The 20,514-nt window shown below is 38.0% G+C and overlaps 1 protein-coding gene across 1 annotated transcript in view; it reads right to left on the reverse strand.

Moving 5' to 3' along the window:
• RELN (reelin) overlaps nt 1–20,514 on the reverse strand; it is a 533,405-nt gene that overhangs the window by 81,292 nt on the left and 431,599 nt on the right. Inside the window, exons 32-40 of the mRNA XM_053609340.1 lie at nt 17,753–17,911; nt 17,372–17,560; nt 16,194–16,467; nt 12,521–12,661; nt 12,241–12,418; nt 8,880–8,964; nt 7,888–8,070; nt 5,939–6,110; nt 5,735–5,837 (exon numbers count right to left, since the gene is read on the reverse strand). Coding sequence (XP_053465315.1) covers nt 5,735–5,837; nt 5,939–6,110; nt 7,888–8,070; nt 8,880–8,964; nt 12,241–12,418; nt 12,521–12,661; nt 16,194–16,467; nt 17,372–17,560; nt 17,753–17,911 — 1,484 coding nt within the window. The remainder of the gene's footprint in view (nt 1–5,734; nt 5,838–5,938; nt 6,111–7,887; nt 8,071–8,879; nt 8,965–12,240; nt 12,419–12,520; nt 12,662–16,193; nt 16,468–17,371; nt 17,561–17,752; nt 17,912–20,514) is intronic.

The raw sequence follows: 20,514 nt of genomic DNA on the forward strand, positions 1-20,514 counted from the left end.
AAAGTAAAGACACCCAGAAAATTTTGATCAAATTCCAACTTCCACAGTCGCAAAAGGATTAAAAATTTCCACTGGACTCTCGAAAGGCTTACCAATATTCTCAATTAATGTGAATGGTTTAAACTGTTCTCTAAAGAGGAACAGGTTGGCTGACTGGATACAAAAACTCAAGCCAGATATCTGCCACATACAAGAATCGCATCTTACATTAAAAGACAAATATATAGACTCAAGGTGAAGGGATGGTCATCTGTACTCCAGGAAAAATGGAAAGCAGAAAAAAGCAAGCATTGCAATCCTATTTGCCAGATGCAATAGGCTTTAAACTAACTGAAATAAGGAAGGATAAGGATGGATACTTCATATTTGTTAAATGTAATACTCAATATAATGAGATTTCAATTATTAATATTTATGCACCCAACCAGAACACACCTCAGTTTATAAGAGAAATTCTAACAGACATGAGCAACTTGATTTCCCCCAGTTCCATAGTAGTTGGAGATTTTAACACCCCTTTAGCAGTGCTGGATAGATCCTCCAAAAAGAAGCTAAGGAAAGAAATTTTAGATTTAAACTTAACCATTCAATATCAGGACTTAACAGACATCTATAGAATATTTCATCCCAACAAAACTGAATACACATTCCTCTCATCAGCTCACGGAACATACTCAAAAATTGACCACATCCTAGGCCACAAATCTAACCTCAGCAAATTTAAAAAAATAAAAATTATTCCTTGCATCTTCTCAGACCATCATGGAATAAAAGTTGAACTCAATAACAACAGGAACCTGCATACCCATACAAAAACATGGAAGCTAAACAACATTGTGCTGAAGGATAGATGGGTTATAGATGAGATTAAGAAGGAAATCACCAAATTTTTGGAACAAAACAACAATCAAGACATGAATTATCAGAACCTCTGGGATACTGCAAAGGCAGTCCTAAGAGGGAAATTTATAGCAATGCAAGCCTTCCTCAAGAAAACGGAAAGAGAGGAAGTGAATAACTTAGTGGGACATCTCAAGCAACTGGAGAAGGAAGAACATTCCAACCCCAAACCCAGCAGAAGAAAAGAAATAACCAAAATAGAGTACACTTAAATGAAATTGAAAACAAAAGAATTATACAACAGATCGATAAATCCAAAAGTTGGTTTTTTTAAAAGATCAATAAAATAGATAAACCTTTGGCCAACCTAACCAGGAAAAAAAGAGTAAAATCTCTAATTTCATCAATCAGAAATGGTAAAGATGAAATAACAACAGAAATTAAAAAAAATCCTTAATGAATATTACAAGAAACTCTACTCTCAGAAATATGAAAATCTGAAAAAAATCGACCAATACCTGGAAGAACGCCACCTACCAAGACTTAGCCAGAATGAAGTGGAAATGTTGAACAGGCCTATATCAAGTTTTGAAATAGCATGAACTATACAAAATCTACCTAAAAAGAAAAGCCCAGGACCAGATGGCTTTGCGTCAGAATTCTACCAAACCTTTAAATAAGAACTAGGACCTACATTACTAAACCTCTTCCAAAACATAGAAAAAGAAGGAATATTACCCAACACATTCTTTGAAGCAAACATCACCTTGATCCTCAAACCAGGGAAAGACCCAACAAGAAAAGAAAATTATAGACCAATATCACTAATGAATATTGATGCTAAAATACTCAATAAGATCCTAACAAACAGAATCCAACAGCACATCAAAAAAATTATACACCACGACAAAGTGGGATTTATCCCAGGGTCTCAAGGCTGGTTCAATATATGTAAATCTACAAATGTAATTCAGCACATAAACAAACTAAAAAATAAAGACCATACGACTCTCTCTGAATTGATGCAGAAAAAGCTTTTGATAATATCCAGCATCCCTTCATGATCAGAACACTTAAGAAAATTGGTATAGAAGGGACAGTTCTTAAACTGATAGAGGCCATCTACAGCAAACACACAGCCAATATCGTATTGAATGGAGTTAAACTGAAATCATTTCCACTTAGATCAGGAACCAGGCAAGGTTGCCCATTGTCTCCATTGCTCTTTAACATTGTAATGGAAGTTTTAGTCATTGCAATTAGGGAAGAAAAGGTGATCAAGGGTATTCACATAGGGTCAGAAGAGATCAAACTTTCACTCTTCAAAGATGATATGATCATATATCTGGAAAACACTAGGGATTCTACTACAAAACTTTTAGAAGTGATCAAGGAATACAGCAGTGTCTCAGGCTATAAAATCAACACACATAAATCTGTAGCCTTTATATATACCAACAATAACCAAGCTGAAAAAATAGTTAAGGACTCTATTCCTTTCACAGTAGTGACAAAGAAGATGAAATATTTGGGAGTATACCTAACAAAGGACGTGAAAGATCTCTACAAAGAGAACTATGAAACTTTAAGAAAGAAGTAGCTGAAGATGTTAACAAATGGAAAAACATACCATGCTCATGTCTGGGAAGAATCAACATTGTTAAAATGTCTATACTACCCAAAGCAATAGATAATTTTAATGCAATTCCTATTAAAGCTCCATTTTCATATTTTAAAGATCTTGAAAAAATAATACTTCGTTTTATATGGAATCAGAAAAAACCTCTACTAGCCAAAACATTACTCAGCAACAAAAACAAAGCAGGAGGAATCACACTATGAGACCTGAGACTGTACTATAAATCCATAGTGATCAAAACAGCATGGTACTGGCACAAAAGCAGAGAAGTAGATGTCTGGAACAGAATAGAGAACCAAGAGATGAATTCAGCTACTTACCATTATTTGATCTTTGACAAGCCAATTAAAAACATTCAGTGGGGAAAAGATTCCCTATTTAACAAATGGTGCTGGGTGAACTGGCTGGCAACCTATAGAAGCCTGAAACTATACCCACACCTTTCACCATTAACTAAGATAGACTCTCACTGGATAACAGATTTAAACTTAAGACATGAAACTATAAAAATACTTGAAGAAAGTGCAGGGAAAACTCTTGAAGGAATCAGCCTGGGTGAATATTTTATGAGGAGGACTCCCAAGGCAATTGAAGCAGTATCAAAAATACACTAATGGGACCTGATCAAACTAAAAAGCTTCTGCACAGCCAAGAACATGGTAAGTAAAGCAAGCAGACAGCCCTCAGAATGGGAGAAAATATTTGCAGGTTATACCTCCGATAAAGGTCTAATAACCAGAATCCACAGAGAACTCAAACGTATTAGCAAGAAAAGAACACGTGATCCCATCTCAGGGTGGGCAAGGGACTTGAAGAGAAACTTCTCTAAAGAAGACAGACGCACGATCTACAAACACATGAAAAAAAGCTCATCATCCTTAATCATCAGAGAAATGCAAATCAAAACTACTTTGAGATATCACCTAACCCCAGTAAGAGTAGCCCACATAACAAAATCCCAAAACCAGAGATGTTGGCGTGGATGTGGAGAAAAGGGCATACTTCTACACTGCTGGTGGGAATGCACACTAATACGTTCCTTCTGGAAGGATGTTTGGAGAATACTTAGAGACCTAAAAATAGACCTGCCATTCGATCCTATAATTCCTTTACTAGGTTTATACCTAGAAGACCAAAAATCACAATATAACAAAGACATCTGTACCAGAATGTTTATTGCAGCCCAATTCATAATTGCTAAGTCATGGAAGAAGCCCAAGTGCCCATCAGCCTACGAATGGACTAGCAAATTGTGGTATATGTATACCATGGAATATTATGCAGCCTTAAAGACAGATGGAGACTTTACCTCTTTCATGTTTACATGGATGGAGCTGGAACATATTCTTCTTAGCAAAGTATCTCAGGAATGGAAGAAAAAGTATCCAGTGTACTCAGCCCTACTATGAAGCTAATTTATAGCTTTCACATGAAGGCTATAACCCAACGATAGCACAAGAATATTGGGAAAGTCCAAGGAAGGGGAAGGGAGGGGGGCACTTTAGAATGGGTATAGGCGAAACTTACTAAATACAGAATCCAAAAATCTCCATACAATAACTAAGAAAATGCCATGAAGGCTATGTTGAACAGTTTGATGAGAATATTTTAGATTGTATATGAAACCAGCACATTGTACCCCTTGATTGCACTAATGTACACAGCTATGATTTAACAATAAAAAAAAATTAAAAAGAATATTTACAAAATATTCTCTATATGTTGGCTACCTCTTTATAAAATTTGGTCATATGTATTTTGTAAATAAAGGTACATTTAGTTACAATTGCACACCTTCCCCAGGTATTGTGACTTTACGGGCGACTTTTGGGACACCCTATACTATTAACTATAGTCCCCATGCTTTACACTGGCTCTCTGGACTTCTTCATCCTACACCACTGCAGGTTGGTATCCTTTGAGCTGCTTCTGCCCATTTCTCTTCCTCCCCTCCCTGGTAACTACCCATCTACTCTCCGTTTCTATATAAGGATTTTTTTACCCATTAGGGAAACAACCACTCCATTCCTTTTTTCACGCTTTTAAGTGCATTAAATTAAAACTTAAATAAATACATGTTATTCTTTTTTATGAAAAATTTCCCCCTTTGCATTGGGATTATCATTTTCTTACTATCCCACCATCCTTTTTTTCTTTGCATTTGTTAGTGAAGTCCCTCTTATAATTGACTATCACACCATCTTAATAGAGTAACCAGTTATTGATACATACAGATATCAATAGTCATTGATAATATACATTGTATTATACATACATTTCACTAAATGTATGTATAATATCTTATGTTTGTGTATGTGAGTTTACTCTTTTTACCTTCTGGTAAGAAAATCACTGAGATTTAATAAACTTTTCAACTACAGGTACTTGTTTCTAGTTGTATTCTTTTGATAACAGAACTCTTAAAAGGCCCAACGCCATTATCCTTTTAGTAGCATTTAAAGCATAAAATAAGATTAGAAAAATGTAAGAAAAAGTTTAAAATAAATACAGAATGATTTCTCCACTAAAGCATCTTTTGATCTCTGACTTTTGAGACTGCTAGACAACTGTAATTGAGGGGATGCAGGCAATCAGTGTAAAACAAATATTCAAAATGTGTTGATGTAATTAGAAACATTTTAAGTCAGTCTACAGATTGGTTGGTACAAAACTCAGCTGTGAAACAAGTATGTTTGGTCTTGCTGATTTTAAATACATTTCAAACAAATCTAGAGGCATTTATATTAATTATTAATTTACTTTCTTGACAAATGTAAGTAGTGGATAAATTGGGATAAAATACACAGAGCAATACACTTGAAATTATAAAAACCGTGTAGTATTCTGTTATCTGTAAAATTCATCACATCATGGTACGTACTAGACAAATGTGTGGCATGATGTGGACTATAGTGACACTAACCTGGGTCCTAAGAAATCTTGTTTCATATAAAAATCATGAAAATACTGGAATAGTATGATCCTTTTCATTTTTATAATGTTTAAAATAATTTATTTCAATAACTTCCCATTGTGTAGGCAGGGAAACTATATCATAAAGGACAAAAATTCAGAAATAAACCTAATGACCAGTTCTGCTGATAAAATTGAATTATGATGCCAAAACCTCTTACGCCCTTGGGAAATGGGAAATCATAATGCATAAAATTATCTGAGATTTTCCGCCTCTTGCCTGGGTTTTGTTCAAGATAAAATTTAAAGCATTTTTAATAGAACAAGAACAAAGTCAAATACCTCAAACTGTATGATGGTGTTCTCATTCACATCTAGGTCACGGGTAGTAATGGAATGTTCACCGACTTCATTTGAAACAAACACCATGGCTGAATCTTCCTCCCTGTTATGCAAGAAAACAATAAGGAATCCATTTAGGCACAAATTCACCATGCTTTGTATACAGCAGAGGTTTTATTTTTAGCTTCTCAATTAAATACTTACGGTGCTCCCTTGGAAGAATATGGGCAATAAAGACCAATGTTACCACCAGGATAGAAAAACCAATTGTCTTCTCTGGGCCCAAAGTCAAATGTATCGAGAAGCATGGCAGGGTTGTTTAAATTATTTCCATCAATTATGAAGTCATCAACAATCCAGATTTCTTCTTTCTTACCTAAGGCATTTTTGGATAAAGCAAATTTTTCCAATGATGAAAATCAGATGGACATTTTTGCTCATGGAAAGAAAGTAAAGGACAAAAGGAACCCAGCAGCAACAGGTTAAACATGTGCCTTCTATAAAAAAAAACACAAAAAACCAAAAACAAACAAAACACAAACAAGTAACACAGTGTGTTTACTGTGTTACTGTGACTAAAGAATGAAAAAAGAAATCTTACAACCACATTAAATTGACATACCATGGAATTCCCTCACTGATTTCAGAAAGCTGTGACACACAGCTTGTGGAAAGTGGGCTGTCCTGCCCATCACACTGGTGCTGAGGACCCTGCACTGGCAACAGGCACATTACTAGAACCAGCTATGGAGTTTGTACTATATATGGAATATACAGAAAACTGCTGAAATCCCTCCTTAGACTGTTGCCAGATTTGATTTAGCACCTTAGGCTGGGTGTTTGAGGAAGATGTTACAGAGTCAATAAGAAGGACCAAACCCAGGCTGCTTTTGCAAAGCACTGTTTGGACTGAACTTGAAACAAGATGACAAGAACATGCTAATTAGGAGTACCAAGATGTCTCAAGGTTGCTTCTTCGCTGGGTTCTTCTTATAGTACAATGCTTCCAAAATATAAAGAAGGATGTGTAAACATGAAGCTGCAGACATAGCCTGACGCTTTAAATGAAACCATCTCTCTCCCTCTCCCTAACCCTATCCCTGTTCTAATTTTTATAGCTTTCTTTCCTCTTATGTTAAGTCCAAGTGATGAAAACAATGAAAAAAAAAATAACATAACAGGAAGAGAACCTGGATTTAAATCCTCTGGATCGTCTATATGTGTACACCAGAACCTCCACAGCTGACCATCTCCCCACATTGACTGTCCCTTATATTGATCTAATTTTCATAGACCAGATATGCACCACAGTGCCTGATGGAGGTTCCCAATGTTGACCACCTCCATATGTTGACCAGTTGTTACAGTCCCTTGCGTGTTCAACTTACAGAGGTTTTACTACTCCTTTGAGCCACAGGCGCTGTCCTATTTTTTACTTGTTAAAAAGTAAATAGGTTAAATTTTAGAGATGGAGGTACTTTCTTTTATCCATTTCTGTGTCATCTCTGAAGAATTTGCTTAATGTGGTATCTCTGCAATTATTTAGGTGATTAAATGGATGAAGTCTGCTCTTTTATAATCAATAGTTAATTGAAATTTGGAAGCAATAAAACATTACAATTTTGTGGAATCATTTTCTGTAACCATTTGAAAATGCTATTAAATTATACATGCACTTTAACTTAACGCTGAAGCAAGTGTATGTGATAAGAATATTTTATCCAAGCCACTATCTGCTTGGTCTAAGTCCCTCCCACTGTGTCACAGCATTTTGCTTTCCTGGTCTATCTCACCAATAAAATGGTACACTCAGAAAACTACATATTCTCACATAAATCCAACAAAAATCAACTTCCAATTGATGAGTGCCTGACGGTAATGCTGGATTATTTTTTAAAAAAAACCTTAGCTCTGTGAGGTTTAGCTATACTTACATGATCAAAAGAACTTACTAGTCAGGTAGGAAGAGATGATAAAGATATACAAAGAGAAGTATCCACTGAGACTTGTCAAAGGGAAGCATGTAACACGTAAAATGCGTGTTCTATGGACAGCTGAGCCATTCAGTTAGCAAACACTTCCTCCACACCTTAGAAACATACAGGGTAACATGCCCCGGCCATTTTGATCACAGAGTACACAAGCATTTTTACCATTATTATAAGGCTGCCAGAGTCTGAATCTTGTAGCATTGGTTTGGGCAGTGTACGGCAAAGGAACATTAATGAAAAGTATACTGGTCGTTTGAGGGAAGTAAAATTCATCCATCAGGTGCCAAGTGATTCCTCCATTGACAGAGAATTGTAATAGAATAGAGTGAGACCTCTCTGGAGTACCTAGGAAGAAGACAACACAGACATAAAACATACTGTGATAAAATGGGGAAAAGGTACATTTTTAGGTGATTCTTTTGGTGCCAATGCAAAGCTGACTTATAGTTATATAGAGGCTTTATAGCCCAAATGCTTCAGAAGCAACTTAAAGTGATGACAGGTTGGACTTTCTATATAAATATATCTCAAAACACACATCAAATCTTGGATTTGCACACAATAATACCTCCATTTCTCTTTCAGGTAAACCTTTGTACCCTTCCGTATTAGGAAACATTACATTAAAAAATTTTGATTTATAGGCAATATTACAAAGGGTAAAATATTTACATCTCAGCATCCACACAAAAAACTACTTTAAAATTTATTATAGCTGCAATGACATTTTCAAGAAAATTATTTAGTTGATATAAAGGTCAGAATGACAAAGAGTAGGCCTTTGTGGGTTCACATCTTTAAAAAAAATCTAGTATTTTCATAAGTTAATTTAAAATTCTTATAGCTAGAAAGTAGCGGTAGAGAGACTCAGGGATAAAATGATAAATTTAATGACCATAAAACTAGGATGATTGCTATGTCTCTCTGAAATTATTTAAAATCACTAGCTTTCTTACCTTTGTATTAAGTCAAACTTATTAAAGAAAAACATTTGTGAACATTTATATACACAAATCTATACGAGCTTTTCCATATAATAAAGTTCAGAGGCCTTCCTTAAATCTGTTATTTTGTGTGTGTGTGGGGGGGGAACTGTGCATGGGAGAATTTTCTAGAGAGAAAATAATGAATTCACACCCATAGAAATGGCTTACCTTTTGCTATAAATCTGAGTGAAAACTGGACATACATAGTATTGGTACAATCTAGATCTCTTGAAATAAGCATCCTTAGTCCTTCCTGAAAACAAAAACATAACATGTTAAGCAATCATATTTGCAAAATTATATTCCTTTGATTTTATCCAATTAACTTGCATTATCTAAATAACAGATATAATGACCAAGAAGCAAATTTTGTCCAATTTAAAAGGAAAAAAATGAAAGATTCATTGTTTCCTCTCTCAATGGCCTTCATTTCCTGTGTCTGAATAACACAATTTCAAACTCAACTCTAAATCTACTTCACTGTGACTTTTATAAAAAGCAGTGTGAAAATGATAGCATTACGCATCTACAGGCCTTTTAAAAAATAGCCTCCTTTGATCACAGCATGTTGTGAGAAGAGTAATGAGGAAGCAGATGGAAAATGTGCCAAGTGTTCCTGCTGGAAGCCGGGAACTAATAGGTAACTTTTTCAGGGTTGCAAGGAGTCTTAGAAACTTATTACTCCTTTGCTCACTCTGACAGCCCCGGGGGCTCTCAATCTGACACAACAACACCCCCAAGTTGGTCAAGTTAAATAAGTCACAACGAAGGCAAGTCCCCATGCTTAGGCTGTAACCATTCATGCAGAGAAGCCCGCAAACGAGGAAAGAGATCACATTAGCTTCAGTAATTTTTTCTGCTAATTAACCATTTCTGGTTGCCTGGGATTGACAGCTTGAAAGGTCTTCATGTGTTCATAGGATTGCAGTGACAACCAGTAAAATACAATTTCACTGTGCAAATGTCCTCAGGTCCAAACAGGCCTTTAACTTCTCAGCTGCTAGTTCTTAATGAAGAAATTCTTGAATGATGTATGGCCATGTGATACCGAGTGAACACTGTCAATGGATTTCTTATCGAGAAACAAACATAATTTCATCTAGAAAGAGCAAAAGTTCCCTTTTCTTCTTAGCGTTTATTATAGTTCACATTCCTTAATAGCTGAAAATTTTTAAATAAAGCAAATTTTATAGCAACAACTATATATTGACTGCCTACACATGCTGGGCCCTAAAATAGACATTTTTTTTTTTTCATTTAAAGCAACTGAGCACTCCTAACAAAGACATTATTATTCTTGTGCTGCAGATAAGGAAACAGAAAGTTAGAGAAGGCCAGTAACTTGCTCAAGATTACACAGTTTATAAGAGGTGATGATAGGATTCAGACTCAGACACATCAGATTTTGAATCTTATTCTCTATCTTCCATAAGATACCATTGTTTTGAGAATTGTTATTTTACTGAAATTAACTGCATTTATTCACGTCTCATAACTTCACAAAGCAGAGACTCCTACCTCCAAGATAGAAGGTTGTCATGTAAAAGCTTTATAGTAATTTCTTGCCCTGCTCAGCCATGACACCTAATTGCTGTCTTCATGTCTCCATGTCTTTGAACTCTCCCTCATACACTCAAGCATAAAACCTGGGATTCTTTTACAGCTGGGTGCCATGTGAAGGCTGAGGTGAAGAGAAAAGGTGGCTTCCTTAGCTTGTAATGACATAGGTTTGGGGTGGATAATTGACAGATTCAGCTAATAAACATCTCTCGCTAACATCAAGATATTCCTCTTGATTATGGAATGCAAGCATAAAATCATTCCCATGGGCAAATACAAGTCACCCATAAAATGATTTTTACATTACATTTTCATTTCCATTTTTTTTAAGAGAAGGGATCTCACTATGTTGCCCAAGCTAGTCTTGAACTCTTGCCTTCAGCAATCCTTCCACCTCAGCCTCCCAAAGTATTGGGATTATAGGCACAAGCCACCACACCTGGCTTTTCGTATTTTAAAAAAAAATTTTTTTTTCACATTGCATTTCGTAGGAGCAAGTCTGTTGAAAGTGGGCATGATCTATAATGTAAAAGTATCTTTCTTTCATATTTGCAGTATTTGTTTATAGGTTAGCACATGATCTTGGTATTCATGTCTATATGGCACAACTTTCAAGTCCCGCTGCCACGAATATTCTAGTTGACACATGTTTCTTTTCTCATTCTTTTTCCAGGTTCAGAGATCCGTTTGTGCTAAATGTGAGGAATTCTTTTGCAGCCAACAAGCTATTTTAATAACTTATAGTACTCCTGAACCTATAAACGTTAAAAAGAGACTATCATTTCCTTTTTCATGAACGAATGCCTTTCTAGGTCAAACTACAACCTATTGAACGGCACACGCTGAGCCCTCTGTACGTCTCGCTGATAGATAATGCGTTTAACACACATTAATGCCTGGCTGCTCTTGCATATCGATGGCTAAAGAGAAAACATAAATGACTATATGTATCTTTCTCATTTATAGAATCTCAGGACTAGGTTAATTCTATTGCTTAAAAGCTTATCAGGTAAAAAGATCTATGAATCATGAAAAGTTACGGGATTTCTGCTTTCTGGTCTTGTGAGCTGCTTCCAAATGATCAGAAGTGAGCTAGTGGTAATGAGAGCTAACATCTGAGACAAAACTAAAACAATAAACCAAAAAACCATAAGTTTCTACTCTGGAATTTTCCACCTTGATTTCTTTGGTCTTTTAAAACTCTTAGAGACTTGTAAACATCTCAGGCCTCAAGGTTTTTTTTTTTTTCTTTCTCATCTAAAACTTGAGAAGTGGATTCAAACAAGGATGATAACTGGCATCTATTAACTATAATTGAAAAAGTTCCAGGGCATCTAATTTTCTAAGTGTTAGGTGTTAATCATTAAGGTTGTATAAAGCCCCATGCAGATTTTTGTCACAGATTTCATTTGCACACCTGGATTAGTCAATTTCTCCATGCTGGGAGAGACAGGATGTAATATGTATTCACATATGAAGATGTGCCAACTTAGCACAGATTTTTACATGCTTGCTCGACATTTCTCATTATAATCAGACATCTAGGTTGGAATATAAAAATCTACTAACGATGTTTGAGAATGCTGTTTAACTTGTCTTAAATGTTTGGTTTTCTTAAAGTCACCAAATGAGTCTATAGGCAGAAATAAAAACAAAAAAGAAGAAAAAAAAAGTAAAGACCTTTCACAAAATCATGAAAAAATATTTCAAATGAAAAATTTAATAACAAAGTGCGGGATTCTAAAAACTATATACATATCAAGTTTTATACATAAGTACAGCAGAAAGGAAGGAAGGTCTGATCGACAAAGCACAGAAAAGAATTGATGCTCCTGTGATTGTACAAGGTGACTACCCTGAGTGGGAGAGGAAACGTGGCTTGGGCTAATATGTCCTGTGAACAGATTTAAAATGCAGTGCGTGCAGAAGGGTGTTAGTAATCATGCAGAGAAGAAGAATCTTATCTGACCCCTTTAAAAATGAGAGATGTTCCAGATTTGATGGTTTCCCCATTCAGATTCCCTCTCTCCGCACCATATACTTCAGGCCAAAGGTCAGGATGTAAGTTTCCATTGAAATCATCTTTAAGAATCGCTGGCAGAGGAACAACGGGAACACAGTAGGGGCCACCAAACCCTCGGTCACACCTAAGGAAAAGAGAGAGGAGAGAAAAGGCATTATTTGTCACGAGTTCAAGAAGCCATTTTAATCTCCTCATTGTAAAGAAAGTGCCAGTTTTATTAACTTACACACAGCGTCCAGCATCACAAATCCCTCGCCCTGAGCACATCCAAGGGCACCCTGAGGCCAGTACAACATTATCAATAGCCCAGGAATCAGCTCCCACGGTATAGTTGGCCTGAATCCATCTGAACCGGGTCCTGGGAGAACTAACCAAAGAAAACACACCATTGGTTTGACAAGCAACCTTGAAAGCATGAGGATATTCATTTTAATTTCCTTTTCCCTTCAAAGTGACTTTCTCCAGGGCCCAGTTCCCTTTCCTTTGAGGACACTTTATTTGCCTACTAAGTAGTGGATGCTGTTTTCTCTTGACCCGTAAACAAGAGAGTTGAAAACATACTATTTAACTTTCTCCATCTCTTTCATACAGGATTCTATAAACAGGTGTGTGACATGAAGTTATTTTGAACTATTGGTTTATTTTGTTTTAGAAATTCTTCCATGCAGAATTTGGATTTTAAGCTTTTACTGCTATTCAGCATTGAGAAAGATACCCAAGATGGTGAACTTGAGGAAAAATTAGAATCTTACAAAGTTTTGCTAGCGAGGTCCCTATTCTACTGTCCCTAAATGGTTTCTGGGAATGCATGGAAGCCCTAAGATCTCTCTGCTGTATATTATGGTTCTCCAGGTTCTGGCTCTCTAGAGCTGAGGGCTAGAATGATGTGATGCACTCCAATATTCTCTATTGTATTTGCAATATGTAAGTTGCACCAGTGTACGTATTGCACTATTTTTGCGCTATGTACACTGGCTCACAAGACTGCTTTATCCAGAAGTAGATGCAGCCTCACCAAATGTCAGCCCCTCATTTAAGAACAGATTGCACAGCAGAGAGGGTTAGTTATTTGGAACGTGGAACACAGTTCACCGGAAGTAGAATTCCTGTAATGCCATTTCAAGTACTATTGTTTCCCTTACCCAAGTCCCCCTTCAAAGTAACACAGCTGTCAGCATTGGTGACTTTAAAACAGAAATCTAATCACACCACCACTCTATTTAACACCCTTCAGTGGTTCCCCAATGTGCACCGTCAAGGCCAAACCACTTAAGATGACATAATGGCCCTTCCATCACCTGCCCTCTTCCCTGGCTCCAACCTCTTTCCCTATCTCTTGCCTCACAATTTTATTCTGACAACAATGAACCTGTAAATTGCCCCATTTAGCTCAAGCTTCTTCTGGCCTTTGGGATTTTGTTTTGGCTTATGATGGTACAAATGCTCTCTCGCACCCCTCTTCACTTGAATAAGCCCTGCTCACTTAGACTCAGCTCCATCAGGAAACTGCCTCCAATTTCCCCAAACTGATATCCCTGAGTATTACCTCTGTTATCATTTTATTCCATAAATAATGACTTAGAGGTATGTTATCCCAAACACAGTAATGTGCAGCAGCACAATGCTTTGGTCAATGTATGTATGACTCATACAACAGTGGAACTTAAGAATTCCTGTCCGGATGGTCCAGAACCTGTGTAGCTCAAGGCTAACGTGTGTTACTTTAGTTTTTAACAAAGAAATTTAAAAAGTGAAAAAAAAGAAAAAAATTAAAAAGCTTTAAAAATATAAAAGTTTATAGAGTAAAAATATAAAGAAAAAATTTTATACAACTATATAATCTGTTTGTGTTTTGAGCTGTGTTATTACAAAAGAGGCAAAAAGTTTATAAAGTAAAAATGTTATAGTAAAGATACTTTATTATGGAAGGAAGATTTAAAAAATAAATCTAGTGTAGCCCAATTGTACAGTGTTTAAAGTCTACATTGGTGCACAGTGATGCTGAGGCCTCCATACTCACTGACTCAGCCAGAGCAGCTTCCAGTTCTGCAAGCTCCATTCGTGGCACGTGCCCTAAACAGAGGTACCACGAGGTGCCTGTGGTTCACTGAGTAGGGCGCTGGCCCCATATATAGAGGGTGGCAGGTTCAAACACGCCCCGGCCAAACTGCAACAGAAAAATAGCTGGGCGTTGCGGCAGGCACCTGTAGTTGCAGCTGCTTGGGAGGCTGAGGTGGGAGAATCACCTAAGCCCAAGAGCTGGAGGTTGCTGTGAGCTGTGATGCCACAGCACTCTGCCAAGGGCGATAAAGTGAGACTCTGTCTCTTCAAAAAAACAAACAAAAAAACCCCAGAGGTACCACTTTTTATCTTTTACACTGTATTGTTACTGTACCTTTTCTATGTTTAGATACATAAATACTTGCCATTGTGTTACAATTGCCTACAGTATTCAACATAGCAACACACGGCACAGGCTTGTATTCTGGGAGCAGCAGGCTATAGCATACAGCCTAGATGTGTGTGTAGCAGGCTACACCATCTAGGTTTGTGAAAGTGCACTCTGTGATGGTTGCACCACAACAATTGTCTAATGACACATTTCTCAGAATCTGTCACAGCCGTTAAGTGACACAGGACTTTAATATCTTTGGATCCACTATCAAACTTATTCATTTAGTATCAAGTGCTTAAAATACAATAGATAGCCAGTAAGTGTTTATTGATTAAAAAAAAGAACACGCGAGCTCCAAGCAAGCACTGTTTAAAGCTCTGGCAGTCATAGGAAACTACTTTAGGCTAAATACTAAAATGCCTTGGCTTTTCTGCATTTTTTCCTGCCGTTTAGTTGGGCACCTCTGAATCAGAACTGAACCAGGAAAACAGAAACTACTATAAATATTTAATACAGAAAGGATTTAATGCAAGGAATTGGATACATAGTGGCAGAGCTGAGAAACCAATAGAGGCAGTGAGGAAAGCTGAGCTCAGCAGTCAGGGAACCACTCACGACAAGTCCAAGGCTGCTGGGACCCAGGAATGAGACACTTGCTGAGGCCTGGAGGCCAGCGCCACATGGAGGGCCAGAAGTTGGCCAAGATACACTTGAGGCAGGAAAAGAGGGGGAGGAATTCCTTGATTTACACCTTATTTCCATCCTCGATCTCTTGCCAATGTCCACCACTGCCCACACCCTAAGCCGGCAGCTACAGGAGAGTGGGACCCGGAAAGGCCAACTTCCCTTGCACTTCCGGCCATTTAGAACAGAGCAGGAGGGGAGAGGCAAGGATCTACAGGGACCAGTTCCAGCCTGGCAACACCTCTAACCAGTCACTCCAACACACATTAGTTCCTAGAAAGACCTTTGCATTATCCAAATGCTTCGCCTGCAACAGCTGGAGTCATCGTGACTCCTACCGTAAGTCAGTATAATGACTCCTGAATGTGACCTGAAACGCTGGGTAGGGGAAGAGAGGCGCAAAATGACATGAGCATTCCCGAGGAACTAACCTTTTATTCACATTGTGGCAGTGAGATGAAGAAAACTAAGGGTGCTCGCCTACATGGGGTGATTTCACATATTGCTTCACGCGAAGAAGCATCAGCCTGCTCTACGGGGAGAGACTTATTTTTGTAACAGTTTAAAAACCGAATCTGGTGGGCAGCTTTCATGTTGCCAAAGAATGTTAAAGGTCAGCATTATAAGACCTTTGGGACTCTCTAGCCACATTTATAAATCTCAACTCAAAGCACCGCATACTTTTATTTTCTCTTTCTGGCACGTTCCATGCATAATTATCACGAAAGAATAATAGAATCCCCAAGTGGAATCACAATTATTTTCAAATTAGGTGACAGAAACCCACAGTTCTGATATGTAGCCAAATGACAATTCTCACATGGTGGAGAGTGGAAGGTAGACAGTGATCCGCTTCCAATTCTGGAATCTTTCCGAGGTGTAAATTGAACTTTCTGTGTAGTGCAGACAGCCAATGGTTGGAGGAACACACTCTTCAGTGACGAGATGCCAGTCTCTGCCGCTGTTCAGAGAATACTGGAGCTGCACGCTGTGGGAGGCACTGAAGGGCTTGCTGCAGCCCATGCTCATTTCAAACTGCAAGAAGGTCGATGCTGACACATGAAAATCCCAGGTCTCAGCATAACGCGGCTTTCCTACACAAAAACAAAGCACACTGGTAGCATACAGTTGTGCCTTCCCTCACTCGGTGTCTATGCTTATAATCAACACTTAGGATAATAAGCAAGAATCGTGGCATAGCTTCAGCTCCTCACACGTGCTCTGACTTTGCTTCCCGTACGAGTATTTCCTGTTTTTATTTGGTTCCCCATAGAACTCAGAAATGTGGAAAGCTGCCTGCTAACTTGAAAAACATTACCACCTTCAAAAGGGCTAAGGTAGACTGTTTTAAAAACTGATACAGCACAATTATACATATTTTATATTTTGATACATGTATACAGTTATTTATTTATTTATTTATTTTTGGAGACAGAGTCTCATTATGTCACCCTCAGTAGAGTGCTAAGGCATCACAGCTCACAGCAACCTCCAACTCTTGGGTTTAAGTGATTCTCTTGCCTCAGCCTCCCTAGTAGCTGGGACTTCAGGTGCCTGCCACAATGCCAGGCTATTATTTTTGTTACAGTCGTCATGTTGTTTAACGGGCCCAGGCCAGGTTTGAACCCGCCAATCTTAATGTATGTGGCTGGTGCCATAACCACTGTGCAACGGGCACTGAGCCATATCTTTTCCTTAATAGAGTCTTAAATCTATAATTCTGCAAATTATAGAATAAACATAGATTTTTTTAGTTCTGCTTTAAGAAACCTTACCCATATTATCCATGTTCTGTGAAAGACAATTTCAACAAAAACCAAGTCACTGGGGTCATCAAGTTACATGTATAATATCTAGTTTTTTTTTTTTCCTGAGAGTTTTCCTCAGCACGGGTAGTTAGGCACATAGCTTTGCATTTGAAAATTTCCTCTTCAGTTTTAGTTAATTTGGTCCTCTACATAATCAAATATTCTCCCTTCATCTGGTGATAATATATACCTATGTTTTCAGTGAATATCAGAGCAGTGTCCATAGAGAGACAGTCAATGTCAACTTGACCTCCTTGGATTCGATACCAGTTGGCTTGCAAATCTAAAGTGCCATCAAATTTGTCTTGAAACCCAGTTTGAGAGCTGTCATTCATTCCGATAAGAACATCATCCAAAGCCCACTGGGCGGAATGTTTCCCTGCAATCAGATGAATAAAGGCAGTTAGAGCAGGCTCATTATACAGCAATATGAATATCTTTATGACTGTGATTTTAAATCAAATTATCTAGAAATTGACAGCAAATTAAGAAACACATGATAATAACAAGTTGCATATGGATACTGTGTGATCTCAAAGCTAGCAGGAAGTGAGAGAGAGCAGTAACTCACCGTGTTGCGGCTGCCACCATCGAAATGCTGTTGCAGGTGTCTTTGCCTCCCGTGGCAGGTCAATGGAGATGATCTGTGGCTCCAGGAATGACATGAAGTCCAACTCTCGAAGCAGATGCCAGAGTATCCCATTGTCATTTGAATACTGAACAACAAGCCCTGAGTTAAAAGACATAAATCCAGTTACTTGGACAGTTTCCTAGAGGCAAAGAACAGTATTTCTTACGTGGTGAAGTGAAGCAACCTCAAATTGCGCCTCACAGAATGAAAGCACATTCATCTAACTTCCATGGAATGAATTAGCAGACCTGAAGGCTCATCAATTTCTGGACGGTTCCTGATGCACTGACTCCCAGGACATGGAGAAAGAAAATACATAAGCTCTTTTAAAGACCACTCAGCTTTGAGTGATGAATAGGTTGGTAAGGGGAACATAAAAACCCACTGCAGATCATGTATTTGAATTTTAAATTCTGGCCTGAACATTATAAAATCTCATCATTATTATATACTCAGAATAAATATCTCAATCTCCCTGGCACAAAACCAAGCAACACTCTCGCTGAAGCTAATGAGCGCTGCCCACTGTCTGAAATTCTATTTCACTGGCACTTCATACTCTGTTAGACCTTGGTCAGTGAAGCCTGCATGAAGCCAAATTACTAAATATGAGGCCTGACAATTAAGTTTGCAAACTCATCCTAGAAAAAGCACTATATACCTCATACCTAATATTACTACAGTCACCTTCAATGTACTCCCCTTGGGAAGCTATGCACTGGTGCCAAGGCTAGTCCATCCTTCAAAGCAACTTAGTTGTTACTGCTTTGAGGCCTATTAAGGTATCATCAGAGTTGCTGTTGTATGAGGCCTGACAATTACGTTCGCAAACTCATCCTAGGAAAAGTGCTTTGAAGGCTGGAGTAGGCACTGGCACTGGTGCAGAGCTTCCCTAGGGGAGCACCTTGAAGGCGACTGCAGTGATATTCAGCAATGAGATATGTAGTATCTTTTCTGGGATGAGTTCACAAACTTAACTGTCTGACCTTGTAGCCAACAGAAAAGTTCACTTCTTTCCAGGGTGAGTTTGACTTTCCTTTCTCTGTATTACCCTTTCTGTCTCTTCTTGCTCTGTCTGCCTACACTCCTCCCTCTGCCCCCAGGGTGGGGGGATCCAGGGAATTCACACTAAACTCTGGGGCCCTTATGTGCTACCAAGGACCTAGGGAAAGGATAATGTTGAATGCAAAGGAACAAACTGTTAAGGATGAAATTGTGGAAATTAATTTACGTATATTATAAAATATATCATGAGGTATAAATTGGTGTCCATTTAGGAGCAAGACTGTGCCAGTCTTAGTGACAGCTATATATAATTTTGTCAGTATTATTAATAAATATATATAGGGGGCACCAAACATGTATGCACATTTTTAGAGATGTTGTCTATACGTTACTTTTCAAAGTTGAATTAAAGGTACCGTTGCTGGTTAAGTGTATCTAGACACGCTATGCATGTTCATTTTACTTGCGATTCGTACGCTTTTGGGGAATGATCAGTTTTACACCCAGAAAAATGTCTCAAAAGGTGTATGCTTTTTTTTGGCACCTTGAGTATTTGTTTGTTTTGGTGGAAGGGGGCAAACTAAATGAGATGGATACATGGTATCTCTCTAATTGCTTATGCTGTAGTTCAGTGGTTCTCAACCTTCCTAATGCTGTGACCCTGTGGGTTGCGACCCACACGTTGAGAATCACTGCTATAGTTGTTCCTCAGGCCGGCACTGCATATTCATAATCAGGAATGGAAACATGGAGTTACTTTTTAAGTATTCACAGAAATTGTGCTCTGTACTATGTTAATTAAAATGTTAATTTTTATTTTATATTTTATTTATTTTACATTTAATTTTCCTATTGACTGACTAGAATGTCTCAATCCCTTTATCATGCTGAATAATGAAGAGTTTACTAAAATAAAGTTTTAAGAAATTTTACAGTAAAACGTAGAGCTAAAAGATGGCCCATGGAACTATTGTCACCACATCTAATAAGGGATGATGCCAGGAATAAAAAATGACAAATACGCTAAAAATCAGAAATATCGAGAGAATTAAACCTACCACATTTAACAATTAAGGCACTCATCCAACTAAACAAGAGGATAAAAGTCACACAGACTTAGTGTGTGGGACAGAGTCACACACCAAAGTCACACACCTTAGTTCAGGAAAACTAGTCTTTATTCTAGTCAAGCTGAGGAATGTCTGGAAAAAGATCTCGTCTGGAATCCCTCAGGGCCAGAAACGAAGCATCATGAGAATAAAATTTCACTGGTTGGTCTAAGGTGAGCACCTGCATCACTTTGGAACAGGTTTTTAAAAAATGTGTCCACAAATTCTTTGACATTCCTCTCTTCAAAAAGTGGAGCTTAATTCTCTCTCTGAGTGTGGATAGTCTAAGGAACTTGCTTCTACTCAATGGGAAGACTAGGGTGGAAGTGATGGTGTGTGACTTCTGGGACCAGGGCATAAAAGGCGTTGCAGTTTATTTCTAGCTGTCTCTCCGATCTCTTGCTCTGGGCAAGGCCTCCATCCATGCTGTTCAAGGATAGTCACGCAGCCTATGGAGTTAGAAGCTGAAGCCTTTGCCAATACCCAGAGGAAACTGCAGCATTTTTGCCAACAGCCATGTAAGTCAGTCATCTTGGACAGAGGATCGTCCCGCCCTGGTTAAGTCTTCTCTTGAACTTGTATTCTTCC

This window comes from Nycticebus coucang, chromosome 11 (assembly GCF_027406575.1).
Source record: "Nycticebus coucang isolate mNycCou1 chromosome 11, mNycCou1.pri, whole genome shotgun sequence".
In the NCBI taxonomy this organism is placed as follows: domain Eukaryota; kingdom Metazoa; phylum Chordata; class Mammalia; order Primates; family Lorisidae; genus Nycticebus; species Nycticebus coucang.